The sequence below is a fragment of the Pneumocystis jirovecii genome, assembly GCF_001477535.1.
Source record: "Pneumocystis jirovecii RU7 chromosome Unknown supercont1.4, whole genome shotgun sequence".
Classification (NCBI taxonomy): Eukaryota; Fungi; Ascomycota; class Pneumocystomycetes; order Pneumocystales; family Pneumocystaceae; genus Pneumocystis; species Pneumocystis jirovecii.
The window spans coordinates 232328-254765 of NW_017264778.1; the positions used below are offsets into that span (position 1 = coordinate 232328).

General features: G+C 25.2%; 10 protein-coding genes across 10 annotated transcripts; 5 read left to right on the forward strand and 5 right to left on the reverse strand.

Annotated features, from left to right (window-relative positions):
• Positions 1–470: 470 nt before the first annotated feature.
• On the reverse strand, positions 471–1301 carry T551_01010 (uncharacterized protein; the record flags this gene model as incomplete). Its single annotated transcript, XM_018373273.1, has 3 exons — positions 471–786; positions 832–1005; positions 1051–1301. The coding sequence occupies 3 exons, from the start codon at positions 1299–1301 to the stop codon at positions 471–473; spliced, it is 741 nt and encodes a 246-aa protein (XP_018230441.1).
• Positions 1302–2807: 1506 nt separating this feature from the next.
• T551_01011 (uncharacterized protein) lies at positions 2808–3306 on the forward strand (the record flags this gene model as incomplete). The annotated part of the gene is made up of 2 exons (XM_018373274.1): positions 2808–2997; positions 3041–3306. 2 exons carry the CDS (start codon positions 2808–2810, stop codon positions 3304–3306), a joined length of 456 nt encoding a protein of 151 aa, XP_018230442.1.
• A 1123-nt stretch (positions 3307–4429) lies between these two features.
• T551_01012 (uncharacterized protein) lies at positions 4430–5594 on the forward strand (the record flags this gene model as incomplete). The annotated part of the gene is made up of 6 exons (XM_018373275.1): positions 4430–4460; positions 4535–4627; positions 4680–4875; positions 4932–5070; positions 5110–5179; positions 5224–5594. 6 exons carry the CDS (start codon positions 4430–4432, stop codon positions 5592–5594), a joined length of 900 nt encoding a protein of 299 aa, XP_018230443.1.
• Positions 5595–5887: 293 nt separating this feature from the next.
• On the reverse strand, positions 5888–8104 carry T551_01013 (uncharacterized protein; the record flags this gene model as incomplete). Its single annotated transcript, XM_018373276.1, has 4 exons — positions 5888–7487; positions 7531–7640; positions 7685–7972; positions 8015–8104. 4 exons carry the CDS (start codon positions 8102–8104, stop codon positions 5888–5890), a joined length of 2088 nt encoding a protein of 695 aa, XP_018230444.1.
• Positions 8105–8381: 277 nt separating this feature from the next.
• Positions 8382–9936, forward strand: T551_01014 (uncharacterized protein; the record flags this gene model as incomplete). Its single annotated transcript, XM_018373277.1, has 5 exons — positions 8382–8848; positions 8901–9086; positions 9129–9221; positions 9270–9414; positions 9458–9936. Exons 1-5 carry the CDS (start codon positions 8408–8410, stop codon positions 9934–9936), a joined length of 1344 nt encoding a protein of 447 aa, XP_018230445.1. The 5' UTR covers positions 8382–8407.
• Positions 9937–10018: 82 nt separating this feature from the next.
• Positions 10019–11110, reverse strand: T551_01015 (uncharacterized protein; the record flags this gene model as incomplete). Its single annotated transcript, XM_018373278.1, has 7 exons — positions 10019–10405; positions 10450–10533; positions 10576–10657; positions 10698–10742; positions 10787–10825; positions 10878–11005; positions 11060–11110. 7 exons carry the CDS (start codon positions 11108–11110, stop codon positions 10019–10021), a joined length of 816 nt encoding a protein of 271 aa, XP_018230446.1.
• Positions 11111–11365: 255 nt separating this feature from the next.
• Positions 11366–11999, reverse strand: T551_01016 (AP-2 complex subunit sigma; the record flags this gene model as incomplete). The annotated part of the gene is made up of 5 exons (XM_018373279.1): positions 11366–11467; positions 11506–11682; positions 11735–11818; positions 11871–11908; positions 11966–11999. The coding sequence occupies 5 exons, from the start codon at positions 11997–11999 to the stop codon at positions 11366–11368; spliced, it is 435 nt and encodes a 144-aa protein (XP_018230447.1).
• Positions 12000–12257: 258 nt separating this feature from the next.
• T551_01017 (DNA topoisomerase 2) lies at positions 12258–16984 on the reverse strand (the record flags this gene model as incomplete). The annotated part of the gene is made up of 7 exons (XM_018373280.1): positions 12258–13487; positions 13528–13764; positions 13807–16227; positions 16270–16462; positions 16492–16604; positions 16654–16878; positions 16937–16984. The coding sequence occupies 7 exons, from the start codon at positions 16982–16984 to the stop codon at positions 12258–12260; spliced, it is 4467 nt and encodes a 1488-aa protein (XP_018230448.1).
• A 1143-nt stretch (positions 16985–18127) lies between these two features.
• T551_01018 (uncharacterized protein) lies at positions 18128–20876 on the forward strand (the record flags this gene model as incomplete). The annotated part of the gene is made up of 5 exons (XM_018373281.1): positions 18128–18289; positions 18333–18555; positions 18605–18911; positions 18959–19027; positions 19073–20876. The coding sequence occupies 5 exons, from the start codon at positions 18128–18130 to the stop codon at positions 20874–20876; spliced, it is 2565 nt and encodes an 854-aa protein (XP_018230449.1).
• A 411-nt stretch (positions 20877–21287) lies between these two features.
• Positions 21288–22068, forward strand: T551_01019 (uncharacterized protein; the record flags this gene model as incomplete). The annotated part of the gene is made up of 3 exons (XM_018373282.1): positions 21288–21490; positions 21533–21602; positions 21646–22068. The coding sequence occupies 3 exons, from the start codon at positions 21288–21290 to the stop codon at positions 22066–22068; spliced, it is 696 nt and encodes a 231-aa protein (XP_018230450.1).
• Between the last annotated feature and the right edge of the window lie 370 nt (positions 22069–22438).

Below are 22438 nucleotides of genomic sequence, written 5' to 3' on the forward strand. Positions count from 1 at the left end.
TATACGGTAGTCAAATAACCAAGAAATATTTTTAAAATATTTATCGAATAAAAAAGAATTCATATATTTAAATAAAAACATTACAATAAATATTTAATTATTTCCATATTAAAAAATCAATAGTAAAAAAGTTATAACAAAATATAAAATATCTTACAAATATCATATAAAAATTTATTTTACTAAAATTAAAGAATAATTTTTAAAAACTAAAACATTTTTCATCAAAATACTCTATTTTAAATAACATTAAATATATATAATTATTCATACATCCTAAAAATCAACATGATAAAAACTTTTTCGATAAAACATATAAAACACTTTTTATATAAAAACACAAAAATTAAAATAAAATATTAACTTTTTTTCAACATTTATAATTTATAAATGCTACACAACATTATACTAATGAAAATAAAGTTTCCTGCCTATTCATAAATATATTACACATATATGCTTCAATTAAATTATTTCTTCATCTTTTCCTTAATATTTTTAATCATTCTTTCCTCAGTTACTTGAAGAAACAATTGTTTATCAATATAACCATCTTTAGATGCATTTTTTAATTCCTCAGATATACCCTCTTTATCTACAAATTTTGCCCAATCAAGTCTAGACTTTTCCAATGTATTAAGCTTAACTGTTTTATTATTTGAGGCTTCCAAAGAAGATACTCGTTTTGTGGGCCTTCTTAAAGGAGGTTTAGATGTTTGTACAAGATTTATGCTAGAAAAATGCACCTTAGCCTCTGCAGAATCTTTTAAAACAAACTTCTCCTCTCTACTATATTAAAAATAGGATTACAATAAAACAACGTAAACATACGTTTCAACTTTCCCAGCAAATTCATATGTTCTAGATATTTTTATTTTTTCTTCAGGAGGACTAAAAAAATTATAATCAATCTCCTTAACAGTCCTTTTTTCATTCATAGTATTCCATATAGCATTTACATCAATCTGAGGAGCCTCCGGCACCCATTCCACTACTTTTTTATTTCTATAATAAAAATAAGACAATAACAACACAAAACAACACACGCACAGAGAACTTTGACTTCTAGTTCTTACTCCACAATTACAATTTTTTTCAGAAAAATTATCATTACTTTTTTTTCTTTTTAAAGAATTAATAACTTTCTCATCACCTGAATCGTAGCTAACATCAGAGATATTTTTATCTAACTCCGAATCACAGTCGCCATTAGATCCATGTAAAACAAAATCTTCATCACTAGACTCATTATCACTAACATCGGAATTCTTAATTAACTTTTTTATAATTACAGGTGACATTTTATCAATAATATCGTTTAAAAATTGTTCAATATTTATAAAAAAATAAATTTAATTATTTTAAAAAATATATACTCATTATATTACTAATATAAACAAAAAAATATATTAAAATATAATAATTTATAAAGCAAAAAAAATATATATATATTTTCAAAATATTTAAAACCTATATAAATCAAACATTTAATAAAATTATAAAAAATTATAAAATATATTTGAATAATTATATAAATATAATATACCCAAAATCCTCTATATACTTAAAACTAAATTTTAAAAACATAAAATATTCATATATTTTTTAAAATAACATTTTAATCATAAAAATATATTCTCTAAAACAAGATTAATAAAAAAGATATTTTAAAAAACTAAATTATTTAATAATTTTAAAATAATTAAAAAATATAAATAATATAGAATAAATAAATAAATAGTTTTATAAATATCAGAAAGCTTAATATAAACAAAACATACAATTTAAAAATTTCATGTCATGATAAAAACAAATTTATTAAAAAACTATAATAAAAAAATTAAAAACACTATTCATAATAAAAATAATTTGTTTTAAATTATAAATTATTAACTTTAAATATAATTTCAAAACCATTTATTTATATAAACAAATGAATATATTAAAACAATCTATACAAATAAAATATATCATATTTAAAAATATAGTGGACATAAGCTTATTCTATAATATCATAACAATATAAATCATAATTTTTTTCTTGAAACAAATATATCAAAATTAACTAATCTAAAAATTATAACTATCGAAAATATAATAAAAATATAATAAAAACAAATAACTTTGAATACTAAAAAATAAAAAAAAAAATCGTTAATTTTTTTAAAATATATTGAAATTAAATAATATATATTGATAAACATCATTTTATAATTCAATATTTTCGTCATGTTCAATAATTTTATAATAAATTCATATCTTTAAAAATTTAAAATATTAGATAATTCATTAATATTTACTTATAAAAAATAATTACCTTATCTAGTTAATTTAATCCAAGTATTCTAAAATATTTAAACTCATACAAAATAAATCAACAATTTTTTATTCAATAAAAAACAAGAATAAAATCTATCGTAAAGCTAAAAAATCTAATAAAAAAGCCTAATAATTTGACTATAAAATATCATATATATATTTAAATTATAATAACGTAGAATAATATATTTTTATATTTCTCTAACATATTTATAATTTCAAAAAAAAAGAAAAACATTAGAAATAATTAACGATATCATATTTTATATTAACTTTTGGAATACAAAAAAAAATTAAATTAATAATATATTCTATTTATAAATATAAGTAAATTCTAAAAACATTTTATAAAAACTGATGCTTTAAATTAACTAAAACTACAATTTTGTTTTTATATAATACCTTTTTATTCATTTATTTTATAAATCCATGTAAATAAAATTTCAACGTATAAAATTCAACATTTAAATTATAATTTATATTAGTTCATGTCAGAAGAAGCATTTGATTCTGAAGAAAATCAAGAAAAACGAAAAAAAAAAAGAGCCACATCACCATCCTCAATTCAAGCACGAGAACTAGAAAGATTGATGCGTAGACCCGATAGAGAAATAGATCTTTCAGCACCACTTAAGCCACCACTCCCACCTCCTCCAGATATCGTAAACAATGTTCAAGGTTAATTTCGACTTTTTACAAAGACATTTATTAAAAAATCTAGGTTCAAGTGCTGGTGCCAGTTCAGGCGAATTTCATATTTATAAAGTCTCTAGACGAAGAGAATATGAACGGATGAAATTATTAGAAGAAGAAATAAAACATGAAATAAACGAACGAGAATTTAACATTGCAAGAGAAACGATGATAAAAAAAGATGAAGAAAAAACAGCCAAAAACAGAGCACAAAGACAAAAACGTAAACAAAACAAAATAAATAAAATAAAAAATATAATTAAAAGTTCAGAATTAAACAAAAAAAGGAGTTAAACTATATAATAAAATACTTATAAAAATACATATCAGAATTTTAATTTTTTTTAATATCATTTTTTTAATACAACTATCAAATATTTATAAACATACAAAAAATTAAAAAAATATATTTAACATTTTTATATCATTATTTTAAGCTAAATACAAATCTTATATTATTTTTATTCAATCTTTTCTATATTATATATATATTTATATATAATATTTATTTTACAAAATATCAAAATATCAATATATTATAGCAATATATTTTAAGTTTCTACAACCTTTGAACTTCTACAAAAAAATAAATTAAATCTATTTCTTTTAAAATTTATAATATATTAATTAAATAATACAAACAAAATAATTAAAGTCTAAGAATCATTATAAAATTGCTATAACAAGTTAAAATTTTACAAAATATAGTTTAATACAAAATATAGTTTAAATATAAAAATTATTTAAAAAAGAAACCAATCAAAAAATTATCTTTTTCGTTGATCGAAATTCATTATAAATTTATAATCCGAATTTCAACAAAAAAACCTAAAATAAAATTATATCTATAAATACCATCTAATAAATTCATAAAACACTTCCATATTACTATAACATCAAAATTCATAATTGTTCTAAATAACTAACTCTAAGTTCAAAAAATATAATTCAAAAACATAAAATACTTTTAAAAAGCTAAAAACACTATTAAACTTTTAAAATTATAAAGTATTCAATTTATTTAAACCTATATTTTTATTGATAGTTTTCACGTCTAATTCTAAAAATATAGCTACTAAAAATTTTAAAAATATAATAAAAAAACAAACAAAAATAAAAAAATCAATTATACAATCAAATCAATTTCAAAAAAAAATTTTACTTTTTTAATTTATAATTTTCTTAAATCATAAATCTTAAAAACATACACATATATTAGAAATACAATAATATTATAAACAATTATATTATAAATAATTATAAATATAAAAGAATTCAGATAAAAATTTCAAAAAATATTATATATATATGAAATATAAATTACAACTAAAGAGACAAAAAAGTCGAATAAAAAAAATTTGAATATTAAAAAAAAAATAAACAAGAAAAATAGTGTTTTTTTTTTATATAAAAAATTATGGAGGAAAGAAAAGATTCGGAACATTGTTGTAAGTTTATCTTTTTTTTTAAATTTTTTTTAAAAAAAATTAAAATCTAATTAATTCTAATTAATGAAAAATAGCAATTAAAGAGCATTCTGATGCATATAGCTTAACTAAGAAACAAACCATAAGCTTTGAATCACCTGTATCTTTATCCAAATATTATTTGTTCTGTGAGTTTTTATTATTTTTCCCTATAAATGTTACAAAATACTTATCACTTAGTTTTTGACCTTTTTACGTGGAAATATCCCCGTAATTCAGGTACTATTTTAGGGGGAATAGTAGCATTGTTACTTTTTTCAAGCATTGTTAATATTCCTCATTTAATTTTTCGCACTGCTTGGATTGTTTTTGCAAGTTCAACAATTATTGAAATTACAGGTCGCTCTGTTTTTAAACAACCGAATGGTTTCATTAGGTTTCTTTTTGATTTTCTAATTTTAAAAAAGCATTATATACTTATTTTTTTCATAGCCAATTTGCACCATCATTTTATTCCATTTCACGAGAATCTCTTAACAATATAACTGACAAACTATGCGATTTAATTAATTTCATACTTTATGGAATTCAGGAACTTTTGTTTGTTAAAAAAATTAAATATACTGCTATCGTATTTTCTCTTTTTCTATTTTTTATATCTAACTTTTAGGCATTTGCTGTTTCTTGGATATCATTTATTCTTGTGCAATTTTTTTCTTTCGTTCATATAATTCTTCTAGGTTTTATTTTTACAGTATTGTAAAATATAAACTAATTTTATTAGCTACATTATTAGCATTTACAATCCCATCATTTTATATTAAATATCAAAAAATAATTGATAAAAATTTTGCGTATATCTCTAGTCTTGCTAATAAATATTCAAATGTTATAAAAGATCATGCAGGAAATTGCACGGAAAAAGCAGTGAAGGAATTATCTTTTAATTTTATAAAACTAGGCACAAAAATAAATGGGGATATAAATAAATTTAAAATTGGATTTATGAAAGATAAATTTCTATTAAACCTTAAGATCAAAAAAACAAAGCAAACTATATTATCCAAAACATCTGTTCCAGATGTTTCTAATACACAGGAAATACTAAACGAAGGAATCGAAAAACATGATACTGGTGTTCCTGTTACAACATAGTCGAATTTAGCAATATTTAAAATTTCTAATGATTAAACAATTTAATATTAATTTTTAAGTAACGTAGCATGCTTAAATGTTTTATCTTTAAACTAGCTATTTTGTGTTTTAAATATCTTTAATTGCTATTATATTCTAACTATAAACCAAAATTTGTTTTTTAAAATCCATTCTTTTACCAACTTCTATTATTACTAAAACATAAGTATTACATATATATATAACATAATAACCTAATGTCTATGATGTACTCTAAAATTATATCTACAAAAATATAAAGTAGTATACATCAATTATGATTCACGGATGCCCAAAATAGCTTGCTTTGCTCTTTCTCCTTCTTTTTTTAAAACAGAAATCATTCTTTGACACTCAATCTCTAACTTTTCAACTTGTTTCCGAGTTATAAATTTTATCCATTCTTCAATTGTCATATCCAATTCACTCGCAGTAAGTTCATGAGAATTAACCAACATATTACTCGAAGAATTAAAAACAAGAGCTTGACTGTTTATTGGAACCCAATCTGTTATCTTACTATTATCACTATTATTAATTATTTCAGATACCAAAACATTTTTAGCATTTTCTTTTTGATTTTCTGATTTATCAAAGCCAAATATTCCTTCAAAATTTTGTTGTAATAAACCTTGAAAACTATTTTTCATAACAAAATCAGATACTTTTTCTTCTTTAAAAGGATCACTAAATCCTTCAGAGATATTTTCTTTATCGATAAAACGAAAAGAAGTAACTTCTGATAAGTCTGATATTTGAGAAACATTTTCTAATCCTTTCTGAAGATTAACAATGTTGTTTATTTTAAGAACCTGTTTAGGCTTTTTTTTAGTACTAGAATTTTCTATAGATGCTATTCTGTCTTTTGCTAATTCACTTATCTGGGTATTAATTCTAGATGATTTCTTATATCTTAAACAACTTCTTTTCTCAACTTCTAAATCCTCAAAGTTTAATATATTTTTTTTTTCAATATCTCCATTATAATTTGACTCTATATTTCTTTTTAAGGATAACTTTCTTACTGATTTACTACTTTTCACAAAACTAGCTTTTCTATGATTTTTGCTCAAAATTGTTTTAGTAGCTATAAAATTATTTTGTAATTCTTGAGTATGAATATCTTCAAAAATATCACTTTCGGTAACTTCTAAAGCAGGTCCAACTAAATGTTCATCTAATTTTATAAATGTATCATTTTGTCTATCATTTTCTATAATACTTTCATCTCGATATTTTTTAATTGCAGTAGAATTAATATTTATATTATTCATATAATTGTTTCCCTCTGGCATTTTGTTTAAATTATTTTCCTTTTTAATTTGTTGAGACCGTCTTTTTCTACTTTTCAATTTAGAAGCCTTTGTTATCTCTTTCTCAATATATAAAATATCCGATTTATTAGAAAAACTATTAATACGTGAACGAGTCATTCTCATTCCATTAAAAGGACTGAAACTATTGACATCAATAAACTTGTTATCATTATCATTTTTGTCTTGTTCAGCTAATGTTTGATTATCCGAAAATAACGCATTATCAACAATTAAATCTGAAGAAGAATTGCAAAGAGCATTTTTATGCTTTTCCTCGTAAAAAGTTAACGATGATTCTTTTGAACGAGATTGTAAATCATTATCTTTAGACTTTTTTACAGGTTTTTTAATAGACCGGATTTTTGATCTAGTAAGAGGAAGCTTAACCTTTGATTTCAAACATGTTTCTAGGCCATACGGATTTAACACATCATTATTTTGGATACCAGCATCATTACCAAGTTTATTAGAAAAAACTTTTAACTCTGAAACAGGTATTTTAGTAATTGTTAATTGTTGAAAAAATAAACATGAAGGTGCTCGTTTTTTATGTTCCTCCCTTAAAAATATTAAAATTTCATCAAATTAAATAAACATAATACATTGGATCATCTTTTGGCTCCCAACCATCAAGACCAAGACCACAATAAATACAACTCACCATATCATTAGAATCAGGTGTAGGATTATAATAAAATCCAGCCCGAGACATCTAAACAAATAAATAAATAAAAAGGCAACATCTTCAATAATTGCCTTCTTAATTTTTGAAAACCATCCTCTTTTTTGTTCATGAGGCCACCAAGAACCAAATGTTGCTTCCCGAGCATCTTGCAACTCCTTATCAGTAAAAGAGATAGCATCTTCACCCAAAAATTTAGTATATTTAAGAATTGCCCAACCACATTGTCGAGAATGTTGAAAATGTTCTTTCACAGGATTATCATCTACGTCCCAACCATCCAAAGCTTTTTTACATAAAAAACACGAAACATTATCATTAGAAGAAGGATGAGGATCATAATAAAATCCAGCATCAGCTAACTATAAACAATTAGTCTATTATTTAAAATATCAAGTTTTTACATCTCTTGGTGTTGGATAACTATGAGGCCATTTTGGTTTTTTTCGAGAAGATGACTGAAAAGAAGCAAGTCTTGAAACATATACCTCCATAAAAACTACAAAGAACGCTAACAAAGGGTACTTATTATTATATTGTAAAACTTCTTAAACGTTTTATAACAAATCTATTAACAACACCGATCGTAAAGTCGAAAAAACAATAATTTATCATAATATCAATAACTTATAATTATTTTAATATTTGACATTATTTATGGAATTCAAAACCACGTTTTAGTTGAATATTATATGAAGTCTTAAACATGGAAAAGCAATTTTCTAAAAACAACATTTCAATTCCTTTAAACACGAACCATATATATACAATACATTATTAATAGGTATCTTTGAAAAATGCAACAATTTATAAAAAACAAGCACGTAAGAAATACAAGAAATATGTCCTACAAAAAAGTACTATTCTATACTCCATGCATAACTAAAACTAAGCATATATCATTACTACATTCTTATAATAGGACAACTTTTACTCAGACCTGCATTAGATCACTATTGCAAATAAAGAACTTAAGTTTCCAAAATTTAAATTCAAAAACTTTCACAACAGTAGAGAAAAAAGATACCTTTAAAGAACAAGAAAATTTTAAGAAAAAAAACTCAATACACGAATATCAAAAATCTAACAAGATATACGAAAATCTAAAGACAAATCAATATTTTTCAGGACACCAAGAACTTAAAGAAACACTTAAAGAAATACTACGGGAGTTTAAAGCACCTATACAGTTTTCATTTGCATATGGAAGTGGTGTCTTTAAACAGAAAGGAAATAATGTAAGAACAATATTTACAATAGCAAAGAAATTAAATATCTTATTACAAATAGAAAGAACCAATGATTGACTTTATTTTTGGAGTATCTCAAGCACAGCAGTGGCATTCTTTAAATTTATTCCACAATAATAATCATTATTCGTTTCTAAAATACTTTGGTAGCTATTTTATAAGTTATTTACAAGAAAAAATTAAAGCAAATGTATATTACAATCCATATATTAAAATTAATAACATAGTATTTCCCCAAACAAACCCATAAAATACTAATTTTTAAAAGACAATAAAATATGGAGTAATTACAATTGACGATCTTTGCCAAGAACTTAGTGAATGGAATACATTATATCTTTCTGGAAGAATGCATAAACCTGTATATTTCAAGATATTTATAATACATTTTAAAACTTATTTCTTTTAGATAAAGATACTTAAAGATGAACCACGTGTCAAATTTGCATATAACAAAAACCTGATCTCAGCTTTAAGAGTAGCAATGTTATTACTTCCAGAAAAATTTTCAGAATATGAACTATACTCAACAATTTCTAAAATATCATACACTGGTAAAAATTTCTAAGATATTTTTTATATTTTAACTAAAACTAGGAGATCCAAGAATGAAATTCGCAGAAAACCCAAATAAAATAGAAGCTATAGTAAATACACAGATTTATGACTTCCATCAACTATATTTTCCTTTAATAAATAAGTTGCCAAATATTCAAGTTATCTCAAACAAACAAACTATTGAAACATGCAAAACGCTTATCCAAGACTTTAATCCTGTTTCAAGGGCGAATATGATTCGACAACTTCCTAAAAAATTTAAAGATCGTCTATATTATGCTTATAGTCAAAAAGCAAAATATGAAAAAATAAATTATAATGAACCATATGAAAATGATTACTCTTTTGAAAAAATGATAATCAAAGACAAATGTTTCCATAAAGAACTAATAAAAACAATCAAAACAACAGTATATTGGCCTAGTGTTTCACAAACTCTAAAAGGAATATTGAGTGGAGGAATATACAAAAGCTGGAATTATCTGACCGAGAAAATAAATAAAAACATAAACGCATAAACGAACTAAATGCATGCTGTATTAAATACAATGATAACCAAAACAAATACTATAATTTTTTGTTTAATTATATACTTTAAAATTAAATTTGTTTAAGCCTTTCAAATCTTTCTCGAAGTTGATCTATGTTTGAAACATTAGACATATTTTGCGACATTTCTTTTGATATTTCAGAAAAATTAATAAAATCGGAATTACCCCTATTATAATTATTTTGTGAATATATTAATGATAATTTTAATTGAGATTCTGAATCATCAGGCGAAGATAAAGAAGACACTACAAATTTCGAAGAATTATTATTTTTTAGCAAATCTTCTAATTCTTTATTATACAAAGCAGTGTCATCTATCATTTTAGAAGCATTTAGATTACAATCTTGTTTAATATTATAAAAACGCGCAATTTCTTCAAGATAACTTTCAATAAGATCATTATTTACTGATTTATTAGAAAGTTTTTCCGCAACCTTTCTAATATTTATTTCCAATACGCTTAGGCATTAACACAAACCTTAGGATCAACTTTTCCATGTTTATTTTCCACAGAATCCTGTATAAATTCCTTTCCAAAATATAACCTAAAAATTCCATTCATCTATCTTATAAATAAAATAAAACAAACAAAAAATACTCTTACATTATGAAGCTCTTTAACATCACATCTCGGTGTAGCATAAATCAATGTACAAACAGCCTGTTCAATTTGTTCATGACAATAACTATCAATATTAATTGTTTTAAAACAAATGAAAAAGTAACCCTTTTTTCAAAAGATGAAAACGCGAAAGTAATACTTCACAATATCTACTTAAGTAAATAATAAAACAAAAGTATTTAAAAAAAATTACAAATTCAAAATCCCCAACAATTCTATTTTCATATTTTCTCTACCAAAAAAAGGAAATTAAAAAAAAAAAAAGTAAAATTCAAGCAAAAAACCTAATCATATTTTCCGCCTTTATCATTAAATTTTGTTTCATGTCTTTTCCTAATAAAATAGCCAGTTCTTTTTCCTGTGACTTATGAATAGCCATTATCTTTTGCTCTATCAAACGAAGACGAGTTATCTAAAAAATATCAGAAATTTCCTAAATATATATATTGTATAATTTATATCTTACACATAGTTTTGTCTGAATCTTCAATTTATTTTGCAAATTATTTAAAGACATCTAAAAGAGTTTTCGAATCGATTCAAAGATTTATAAAAACAAGTCTTTTAAAATAATTTAATATAAAAATATACTATGTTACATAACTAACATTCTATATTCGTTTTGCAAAACCAATATATAAAAACATGAAACCATAAAATTATTAATAAAGAAAAATAAAAAACAAGAAACTACAAAAAACCTTTCATTCATATGCATTATTACCAATATATATTCAATACTTTTAATATTTTTCCCTTTACATTATAAAAGCTATTCTAAACGACTCAGTTCTTCCAAACGCGTTAAAATAACACTTTTACTAATCTCCTCAATCTCTCCAGCCAAAAAAACCTCATCTAAAATAACATAAACCTATAACCATATTTAAAAACAACTAGAAATATACAAACTACCTTATAAAAATTAAAGATCAAATCTAATTCACAGACATTTCCAAAAAAACGATCAATAACCTCAACAAACAGATGTATTGCTTCAAGATAAGCCAATTCATTATCGTCTAAGTCAACACAAACAGAAAAAAAAAGACCAGCATATCTACGATAAATAATTTTATGATTACAAAACTATAGTCAAATTTAATCCAACATATTCTAAAAGACTAGTGCAATTCCGTACATCTACAAAATTGGATTGATGTCTCTGATCCCTTGGAACAATAAGACGATGAATTTCACCTTTAATTCTATTTTTTTCTTGATCCTAAAATACAATATAAAAAATTCAAAAAAATAGATTTATAAAAAATACATACATCACATGGTACATACCATTTTGAAAGCCTCGTTTTTCCTATTATTTTAAACATAAATAACTTATATATTCATTTTAATTTTAAATAATAAATACCTTGTCTGTTTTGAACAAGAATAAATTGAAGCATAAGTTAGGCTATCGGTATCTTGAAAATTAAAATATAAAATCTTTATAACATAAAAATAAAAATTCTAAAAATATTTCCAAAAGTAACTAAACTTATATTTAACAAGCGTATATAATAAATGAATAAAATCAACATTTTGGATTTTGAAAAAATGCATAAAAATATAAACATAAAAAACAGATGCAATGCAAATCATAAATATAAGATTTTGTAGATATAATTCAAAATAAAGTCATTTTAATATATGCATATATTTAATTATGAAGATGAACCATCGAATTCGCTTGATAAAGATGATCTATCTAATGTTGTATCATTATCATCAGAATTAATAATAGCCACAACACGTTGACGAGCTTGAACAGCAACTTGACGTCTTGGTCGCTGAGAAATATCACTTCGAACAGGAATATCAATTTCTGAATCATTTATATTAATTTTTCTAGCTAAAGTTTTCTTTTTCTTATGTATTGTTTTCGTAGAAGACTTTGTTATAGGTACAACATAATCAGGACTCGAATCCAAAAGAGTCGACATTTTAGGCGGAGATCGAGACTTTGTAGATAACGCTATTTTTGTTTTTTTAGGACTAGGAGATACAGACTTTATATATGAAGTCATACTTTTTCCGCCCGATGGATTTATAGTATATTTCTTGACTAAATCATCCATATAATCAGTATCACTATCATCCGACAAATCTCCTTTTAATGATGGCACAATAATAGCATTTGCCCCATATTTTCTCTCAGCAGTAGCATCCGTTTTTGCAAATACTTGATCATTCTCTACGGCAACTACTGATTCATTTATGACTTTATTAGACGATTCTTGATTTTTCAAAAAGTCAACATCAGTATCTTTTACATTCTTAACACTAAAAGGCAGTGTTGTTTGTTTAGCCGAAAGTAAAGTTTTTTTTGAAAACGGTTTATAATCAACATCAGATGGTTTATTCTGAGAATTTACTGCTCGTTTTTTAACTACTGATTTTTGAGTTACTATGCCTAGCTTTTGAGAGTTCCTTTTATCCTTTTTCAAATTTTTAACCTTTGAAGTAAGATTTTCATCATGCTTCAGAAACATTTCCCATTCTTCAACAAAATTATCTAAATCTTTATTCCATAAATCTTTAACAGTAAGTTTCAAAAGCGACTCTAATTCATTCTCTTTATCTAGCTTATCCTTAAGCAATTTCTCTACCTTTTCTGCAGTTAATGACCATAAAGGCATGCTTAACAAATAATCATAACCAGTAGCATCATCATCATCATTCTCTGCTAAATTATTAGAAGTTTCAGTAGCGTTATCAACAGATATATGCTTATTTTTTGGAAAAGGGATAAAACCCTTTAATTTTAAATCATCAAGAAGATCTTTGCGTTTTCTGTTTAAAAAATCCTGCTCCTTATTTATAACCATTTTAACAAATCTTACTTGATTAGATAATTTATTATATTGACTTTCCAATTCATTTACAAGATAATCCTAGTTAATATTAGATTAAGATATTTTATTATATCAGTACCTTTCTTTTTTGATAAAACTGCAAACGAATGTTGTAAAATTCCAAAAGAATTTCTTCTACTGAGTTGTATTTTTTTATACGCCCTGAAGAATCAAAAGCAACCATATTTGTCATATTTTGAATTTTTATTAGTTTAAATTTTTCCTCAAGGCCTTGAGCTAAAGACTCAGCCATTCCCTTCTCGGTTAATTTTATAATGAAATGAACCACAGTATCAGTGTGATATTCTGAATAATCCTAAAAAATCAACAAAAAAATCTTTACTTTTTTAGAAAATACTTTTATAAAAGGTTGTACTTTATCTGATCCTACAACAGATAATTCTAAAAACTCTTTCATATCCTGAGTCCAAAATCTTATAGGAAGCTCTGTAATTTCAACAGTCGTATCGTCTATCTGACGTATACACCCAGAAATCTTGTACTTATCACCTTGTTTTTCAATACTTCCATTAAAACCACGGTACCATGGATGCATTGGCTCTAATTTCTCACCATTCATCATTCTACGAATATTATTAACTAAATCAATAGGATTAAAATTAGGTATATAAGAACTCCATCCCGTTCCAATTCCTTCACATCCATTCACAAGAATTAAAGGTATTATAGGAACATACCAAAGAGGTTCTATAGATTGACCATCTTCATTAAGGTAATTTAACAATGCATCATCTGATTCTACAAATATTTTCCGTGTCAAAGGAGACAACTCAGTAAAAATATAACGTGGAGATGCAGCATCTTTCCCACCTTGCAAACGAGTACCAAATTGCCCATTGGGTTTCATGAGATTAATATTATTACTTCCAACAAATGTTTGTGCTAATCCTATTATCGTTTGTGTAAGACTTTGCTCTCCATGATGATATGCAGTATGCTCAGAAATATATCCTGATAATTGTGCAACTTTAATTTCACTTTTTAATTTTCTTTTAAAACACCCAAATATAACTTTTCTCTGTCCAGGTTTTAAACCATCCACTACAGAAGGAATCGATCTAATATTATCTGCCATACTAAATAAAATGAGCTCCTTGTTAATGAAATCAGATATCGGTATTTTATCTAAAGTATGATCCATATAAGTCCCTGGTTTAAAAAGTCTCAACCATTCTTTTCGTTCATCTGCCTTTTTTTTCGAAAAAGCCATATCAATCAATTCTTTATCACCTTCTCTAATGGAATGAAACTCTTTTAAATGTGTATCTAAATCAGAAAAATATTTTTTAACATCATTACCATAACTAGTACCTAATCCTTTATAATATTTTATTTTCCACCCTTTAGCATTATCAACAGACTCCTTCCAATACTCATACTCAGGGATAGTAAAAAACGTCTTTTCCTGAGTTCCTTTTGTTGCTTTTACAATTGGAGTAATAAACTCAATTAAAAATCCCGGTATCTCCAATAAAGATGGAAACGAACTTTCCAAATAATTAATAATCAAACCCTTAATATGACTCCCATCATGATCTTGATCAGTCATAATCATCAAATGCCCATAGCGTAATTCAGAAGTAGAAGTATATACCTTTTTATGTTGAAGGCCCATAATTTGCTTTATAGCATTAATTTCAGCATTTTTGCTAATTTGTTCATGTGATGCTTCACGAACATTTAACAATTTTCCTCTAAGCGGATAAACTCCAAAATAATCGCGACCAACCACACCAATACCAGACATAGCTAAAGATTTTGCAGAATCACCTTCAGTTAAAATAAGTGTACATTTATGACCTTCCTTAGTTCCAGCTTTATTAGCATCTTCAAGCTTAGGTAAACCAGTGATTCGCATTTTCTTCGACCCATCAGTTTTCTTCATCAATTGATCAGCTTTTTTCTGAGCAGTATCCAAAATCTTCTCCATAATAGGCGTTTTCAAAACCTTCTTAATAAAATCATCACTAAGAATACACTTTGAACCAAATGCAGTTTGCTTTAATGTTAATGTTTCTTTCGTTTGAGAATCGAAAGAAGGATTCTCAATAAGAGAATTAATAAAAACCCAAATATGATTTTTGACTTGAAATGGTTTAATAGGAATATTCTTATTTTTTTTCTTTACAGCTTCAATAAGTTTTAAAACAATTTGGTCAGAAACATAATTAACATGAGTTCCTCCGCGAGTAGTTGCTATACTATTAACGAAACTAACCTGATTAAATTGACCATCGCTAACGGTAAAAGCAACCTCCCATCTATCATTTACAACTTCATGAATTATTGTAGGTTTCAAATTATTTTCAGAATCATCAGAATTGAGATACATTTCTATGTACTGTTTAAACGATTTAACCTTAATCCTCTCCCCATTAAGAAACACTTTTACATTTTTAACACTACCTGCTAAATCATAAACGCGTCTTTTAAAAACAGATTCAAGATCAGAATCTATCTCTTTCATACCAAATCTTTCAAGATCCGGTTTAAAGGTAATTCGAGTATATTCTTCATCCTTTTTATTTTCTTTAATAACGGGATCCTTTTTTTTAGTCATATTATTCAAAAAAACTTGTTTATATGTTTTTTTAGTTGCTCTATCAGCAGTCTCAACAATAAATTCTGTTGAAAATATATTACAAAGCTTAGCACCATACCCATTACGACCACCAGTTACTTTCTTTTCCTCATCATCATAATTACTTGATGTTAAAAGATGACCAAAAATAAGCTCAGGAATCCATACTTTTTCTTTCTTCAAAATATTAAAAGTACATCAATAATAAAACTAACTCACATTGTGAATTTCTATTGGTATTCCACGACCATTATTATAAATAGATATAACATTTTTCTCTCGACTAAATTCAACCTTAATCGTATCCATATTTGGATCCCGTATTTTATTATCAGCAGCATTAACAAGAATCTCATCAAATATTTTATATAAACCAGGAACAATTGATACTTGCCTATTAAAAAAACAAGCCCTTCATGCAGTAAAATATTAAGAAATTACCTATATTTCATAGCATTTGTATTATCATCATAAACCCAAATGTGTTGAGACGTAAATTCAATACTCCCTATATAAGTATCTGGTCGTTTTAAAATATGCTCTAATTGTGAAAGCTAAATAAACTCTTTAAGAAAACTTACAACTAACATTCAAACAAAATACCTTCTGATATATTTCAGACGTTGTCTTTGTAGCTAATAAATGATTTTTCGATTCAATAGTATCCACAGTATCAGAAAAATTCTCATGTCTTGAATATGATAAATTCTCTGAAATAGTTCTCCCAACAGAAGCAATTTCCGAACAAAGCTGTCTTTCAGAATCGAATCCAACGTCAGCATTTCTAATTTTCTTGATATTTTTTGATACATTCGTATATTTACGTTTCTACCATACAAAGTTAACATCATAAAACACATTTTTAAGAAATATCATGAAAATATACCAAGGAAAAAGACATATCTGAATCATCACTACTTGTTTCTCGAAGCATTGGCACTTTATCTAACCTCCTCTAACAATTAATCTTCCAAAACAGCTTAATACGCGACTGCTGGTCTTAAATAAAAAATAACACCTAAAAACTCGTCTAAATCCCTTCAAATAACATATGAAATGCATATATGCGCATTATTTTCAAATTTCAAACATCAATAATTACTTTATTTTTCTTCGACTAAGTTTTTACTTTATCGACCTTTTAATACAAACACTTAAACTTATGTTTTCTCTAAAAAACCTCATATCAAAAAAAAAGCCTTTTTATAATAAATAAACACGTTTTCATAAATAAAAAGAATAAATATTAAAAATAAAAAATAAAAAAAGTAAAAATCCAACAAACTATATAATTCATAATTTAATTTCCTATCTTCTCAAAGTATTTATTGTTACCTAGGCAACTCACACGATAGCGAAAATCCCTAAATCAAAGCTCTTAACAAGTAGAAAAAATAAAGATTAAATAGTCAGCGCATTTCCAAAATAACAGCTGAAATTATAGTTTCAAAAGGAATTTCATATAGGAACATATTAAACCATTTCTACTACATAAAAACATATAACTGTACGAAAATATATAGTTCTTGCAAAGACTAAATATTCAAGTGTATTTATAATTTAAAAAAGACATAGGAAAGATACTAAAATTCAAGTTCTAAGTCATATATTCATATTAAGGAACCTATCTTAAGCATACCCAAGTTCTTTTTTTAAAAAAAATATACTTAACTATTTTTTTACATTCAAAAATACCATTTTTAAAACATTTCATAAATACTATATAAATTTAAGTATTTTTTTTGGAAATATAAAAGAAAACTCTTATAAGGATTGTCGAAAAAGTCTAAGGAAGATAAAAATCGATTTATAGTAACAAAAAAGGCTTATTACTATATTTTTAAAAAAAACACATTCTAAATATTTAAAAAGCATATCAGTAAATATTAACATTGGTATTTTGTAAGATTTAGAAGAACCCTATAAGGAAAAACGCTATACTAATAAGATAAGAAGTCAAAAAACTAATATTTTTTTTAAAAAAATTAAAAATTAAATACGGATATAAAATTATCTTTTACTTTATTTCACTATTTATTATCTTTTAGTCTAAAAAGACATCCTGGAACCCACATAAATGTTAGAATATGAGACAGAAAACAAAATAACACAGAAAGAAAGCATTTTTATACCAACAGAAACTCCATTAACCAGTTCGTGTGAAGCAGGAACTTCAAAAACACAGAAAGAAAACTGGGATACGTTAATCATAAAAGAAAATGCTCAAGAAACAGAAAAGGTATTAAAAAGATATTATTATTATTATATAAACCATAGTATAGAACTTAGACTTTTTACTTTCAAGACTCGAAAAAGAAAATAGACGACTCATAGATGATCCCAAACGAGTGTCCTCTCGGTTCTTAACAAATCATTCCCAGCAACATATACAAGATCTTATAAATTCACGCATAAATAATCCAAAAATATCTTCATTCCCAATAAACGAAGTTGTCTCTATTAATAGTATTGAAAACCTTGATTTTTGGATTTCATTGATTTCGGGTATACTATTTTTAGCCAAAAATTATAATATGTTAATATATAATCTTAGATTATAATACAACAGCCATTCAATCACCACATTTTTTAACAAAAAAAATACGTGAAGGCATACCACATCCTCTTCGTGGTCTTGTTTGGCAGAGCATGTCTAGTGCGCAGGATACGCACTTGGAAGGTCTTTTTGAAACTCTACGCAATGAGAGAAGCCCATATGAAAAAGTAATTGTTCGTGATCTTGCAAGAACATTTCCAGGTGTTGAGATGTTTAAAGAAGAAGGAGGTGATGGCCAAAAAAAACTTCAATCAGTTCTTCGTGCTTTTAGTTTATACGATGCGGAAGTAGGATACTGTCAAGGGTATTTAGTTAATAATTATATATACAACATTTGACTTTATTTTATAGTTTGGGATTCATCGTTGGCCCTCTTTTGATGAACATGTCCGAATCCGAAGCTTTTTGTGTTCTTGTTAGGTACAATTCTAAATGAAAAAATATTCATTACTCATTTTTTTATAGACTTATGGAATGCTATGATATGAGAACTATGTTTACTGTTAATTTATCAGGGCTTCATCTACGACTTTTTCAGTTTGAGCATTTTCTTTCTCTTCGTGTACCATCTGTTGCTACATACTTTAGTTCTATAGGAATACATCCTCTTATGTATGCTAGTCAATGGTTTCTTAGCCTATTTGCTGTTACATGTCCTCTTTCAACGTTACATAGAATCTATGATATAATTTTCGGTGAAGGAGCTCCTGAAACTATCATAAGGGTTGCTATTGCTTTGATCATAAAAAACGAAGAGCGTCTTTTAAGTATTGATTTTGAAGGAAATTTACAATTACTTCTTAGCCCAGAGTTATGGGCAGTATATGGAAAAAATAATGACGAATTAATATCAGATGCACTTAAGCTTGACAATATTGTTACACGAAATTCTTTAACAAAATTGGAACAAAAATTTAACCAAAATATATCTGAAGAACATAGAACTCTCATAAAATCCACTACCAATGAAGTCCAATCAACATCTACAGGGTTTTTCGAAAAATTACAAAAAAATTCTAATTCTTTACCAATCTTTATAAATTCATCTAATTCTAATTCATTTTATGAAAATAATAATATACAAAAAATACCACAAAACTTAAATATTTCTTCATTTTCGTCTGTAAACTCAATACCATTAGAATCAGAAAAAACAATAAATTCAACATTATCATCTATATGTTGTTCGGAGAGACAATCATTTAAAAAAACATCTGGATCTAATAATTTATTTGAAAAAGATAACAAAGAACTTCATTATCAAATTGAAGACCTTGTTGTGGCTTTAAGCTCTTTACAAAGAGAACATGCTTCTACTACTGAGGAATTAGAAACATTAGGAAGAATTTCTTTAAAATATAAAAGTATTGCTTTAAAACTAATCGAATTTATCAATGAGACTATAAATAGTCCTAATAAAAAAATATCTAACTCTAAGAATTCAAACGAACAAAATTATCAAGAAACTAACACTATAGATAATTTCATTTTTTCTGATAAAAATTATGAAAACAAAAATTATGATAAGAACAAAATTATTGAACAATTAACAAAAGAATTAGATGATTCTTCTCTCCCTCCTAATCCTCTTGCAAAAGAACTTTCTTTTTTACAAGAAAAATTGTCACATGAACAATCAAAAGTAAAAGACTTAGAAAAACAAGTTAATTTAAAAGAATTAGAAATAATAAACATAAAGAATAAAATTCATGATATTCATATACATTGGGATGAAATGTTGGAAGAGAAACAAAGGATTCAAAAAGCAATTTCTGAAAACAAGTATAAACAGTCCGATTATGTTAATAACTTACATAAAATTTTTCTAAATTCATATGACAATACTAGTAAAAAATTACAAGAATTGATGCTTCAGCAAGATCACCATAAAAATGCATCCCCTAAAAATATTAATATATCACCTCAATCACAAGAATATAACTGTTCAAGAATGCTATCATCGACTTTATCATTATCTCCATCTATATCAGACAATAGTCCAGCAACGCCGAATACTTGTATTTCATGTGAACAATTGCGCGAAGAACTTGCTATATGCAAAAATAGAATGGCTGTATATACTAAAATGCTAGAAGAATCTCGAAAACCAAGACATCTTAAAAAACCAATATTTAATGGACAATATGTAAAACCGCAGGCTATAGATTTAAATTTAGTTTCATCAACATTAGACATGTCAGGCGACGATGTTTTGAGCTCCAAAAATGGTATATTTTCAGGGAAATGGGGAAAATTTAAATGGGGATAATTTATAACTTATAGTTACTATATTGAATTTTAACACTCCAATGCATTCTAGAAAGCAAAATTCTTAAATACTTTATTAATTTATGTTTTTAAGAATTCTTTTTTTGAATTAATATATACTTTTTTAAAATTTTTATAATTTAATCACTTCGCATTTTTATAAAAATCAAGTATTGGTTTTCATCAACTATGAAATGAATTTACCTAGCCTAATTTTTTAATATATTCTGAAATATGTTTAAAAATAACATTCACTCTGAAATAAGATATTATAATGAAATTAATTCGAATAATAATTTTACACACTCAAACCAGTCAATACCCTTTAAATCTTCCGAGTTAACAACAATCACAAATATAGAAAATTCAAAAAATATAAACAGTAATAGTAAGAGGATATAATAACTTTAATATGATTAACGTCCTTTTTTTCAATATAGATTTGTTTATGAATTCATCACAATCATTGTCAGATGCATTAAAAGAACTTAATCATCAACGAGTTTCACTAATCTTAGAAATAAATACACTTCTTCTCCAGAAATGTATAGAGCTTCAAAATGAAAAAAATATAGAAAAAGATCATTTAGAAACACCGGGATCCACTATGACAGGGTATTTATCAAAACTGTTATAAATCTTTATTTATAATACTAGATGTATTCAACGTCTTCAAACAAATCTTGCATATCTTGCAACAATTGCAGACAAGTCCTGCAAAAATGCCGTAAATCATATCCCTTTTAAAAAATTTATCTAAAATTGACTAGGAAACTTACATTTATAAAAACCCTATGATATTTTCACCTCCATCAAATGTATATACACTCATTGAGCCATATGCAAGATTAAAATCTCTTTTTTTTATCGATAAATCTCCTATATCTTCAACAATGGATTTCTCTACTTCGTCCCAACTTTTAAAAAATTCACCTAATTTTTGCACAACAGAACAATCCAAGTCAGGAAATCTACACAATATAAAATCCAACATTAATACTTTTTTTACAGAACATCAAAATGAATGTACAAATATATGTAGCCAACCACAAATACAAAAGTTACCTCTAGCAACCGAACAACATCAGCAACAACTTATTCCTCAAAAACATTTAACTCAATTAATTCAGAATACAAATACTCATTGTCAACATGCAGACTCATCTTTTCAGCAACAAGATTTTTTGAATTAAAATACTAAAATATTTAGCTTCTTATTCATTTCTATATTTATAACATATCAATTGGTGTTTACCATTAATATTATACATTCTTATATATCTTTTATATTTATGACATTTTTTTATATTTGACATTTTTCACGTTTTAATTATATTTCATTTTGTCTTTTACTTTCTCTTTTTTCTACAAAAAATAACATTTAGATTTTATTTTATATTATCAAATATTATTTTATTCATCATATAACTTTTTATATATATATTATTTAATCGTTTTTTTATGAATCTAACCTAAACTACACTCTACAAAACCTCGTTAATTATCAGCCCTTATTTCAAGAGCAATTTCAAAAAAAGAATATAATTGAATGATACAATTTAA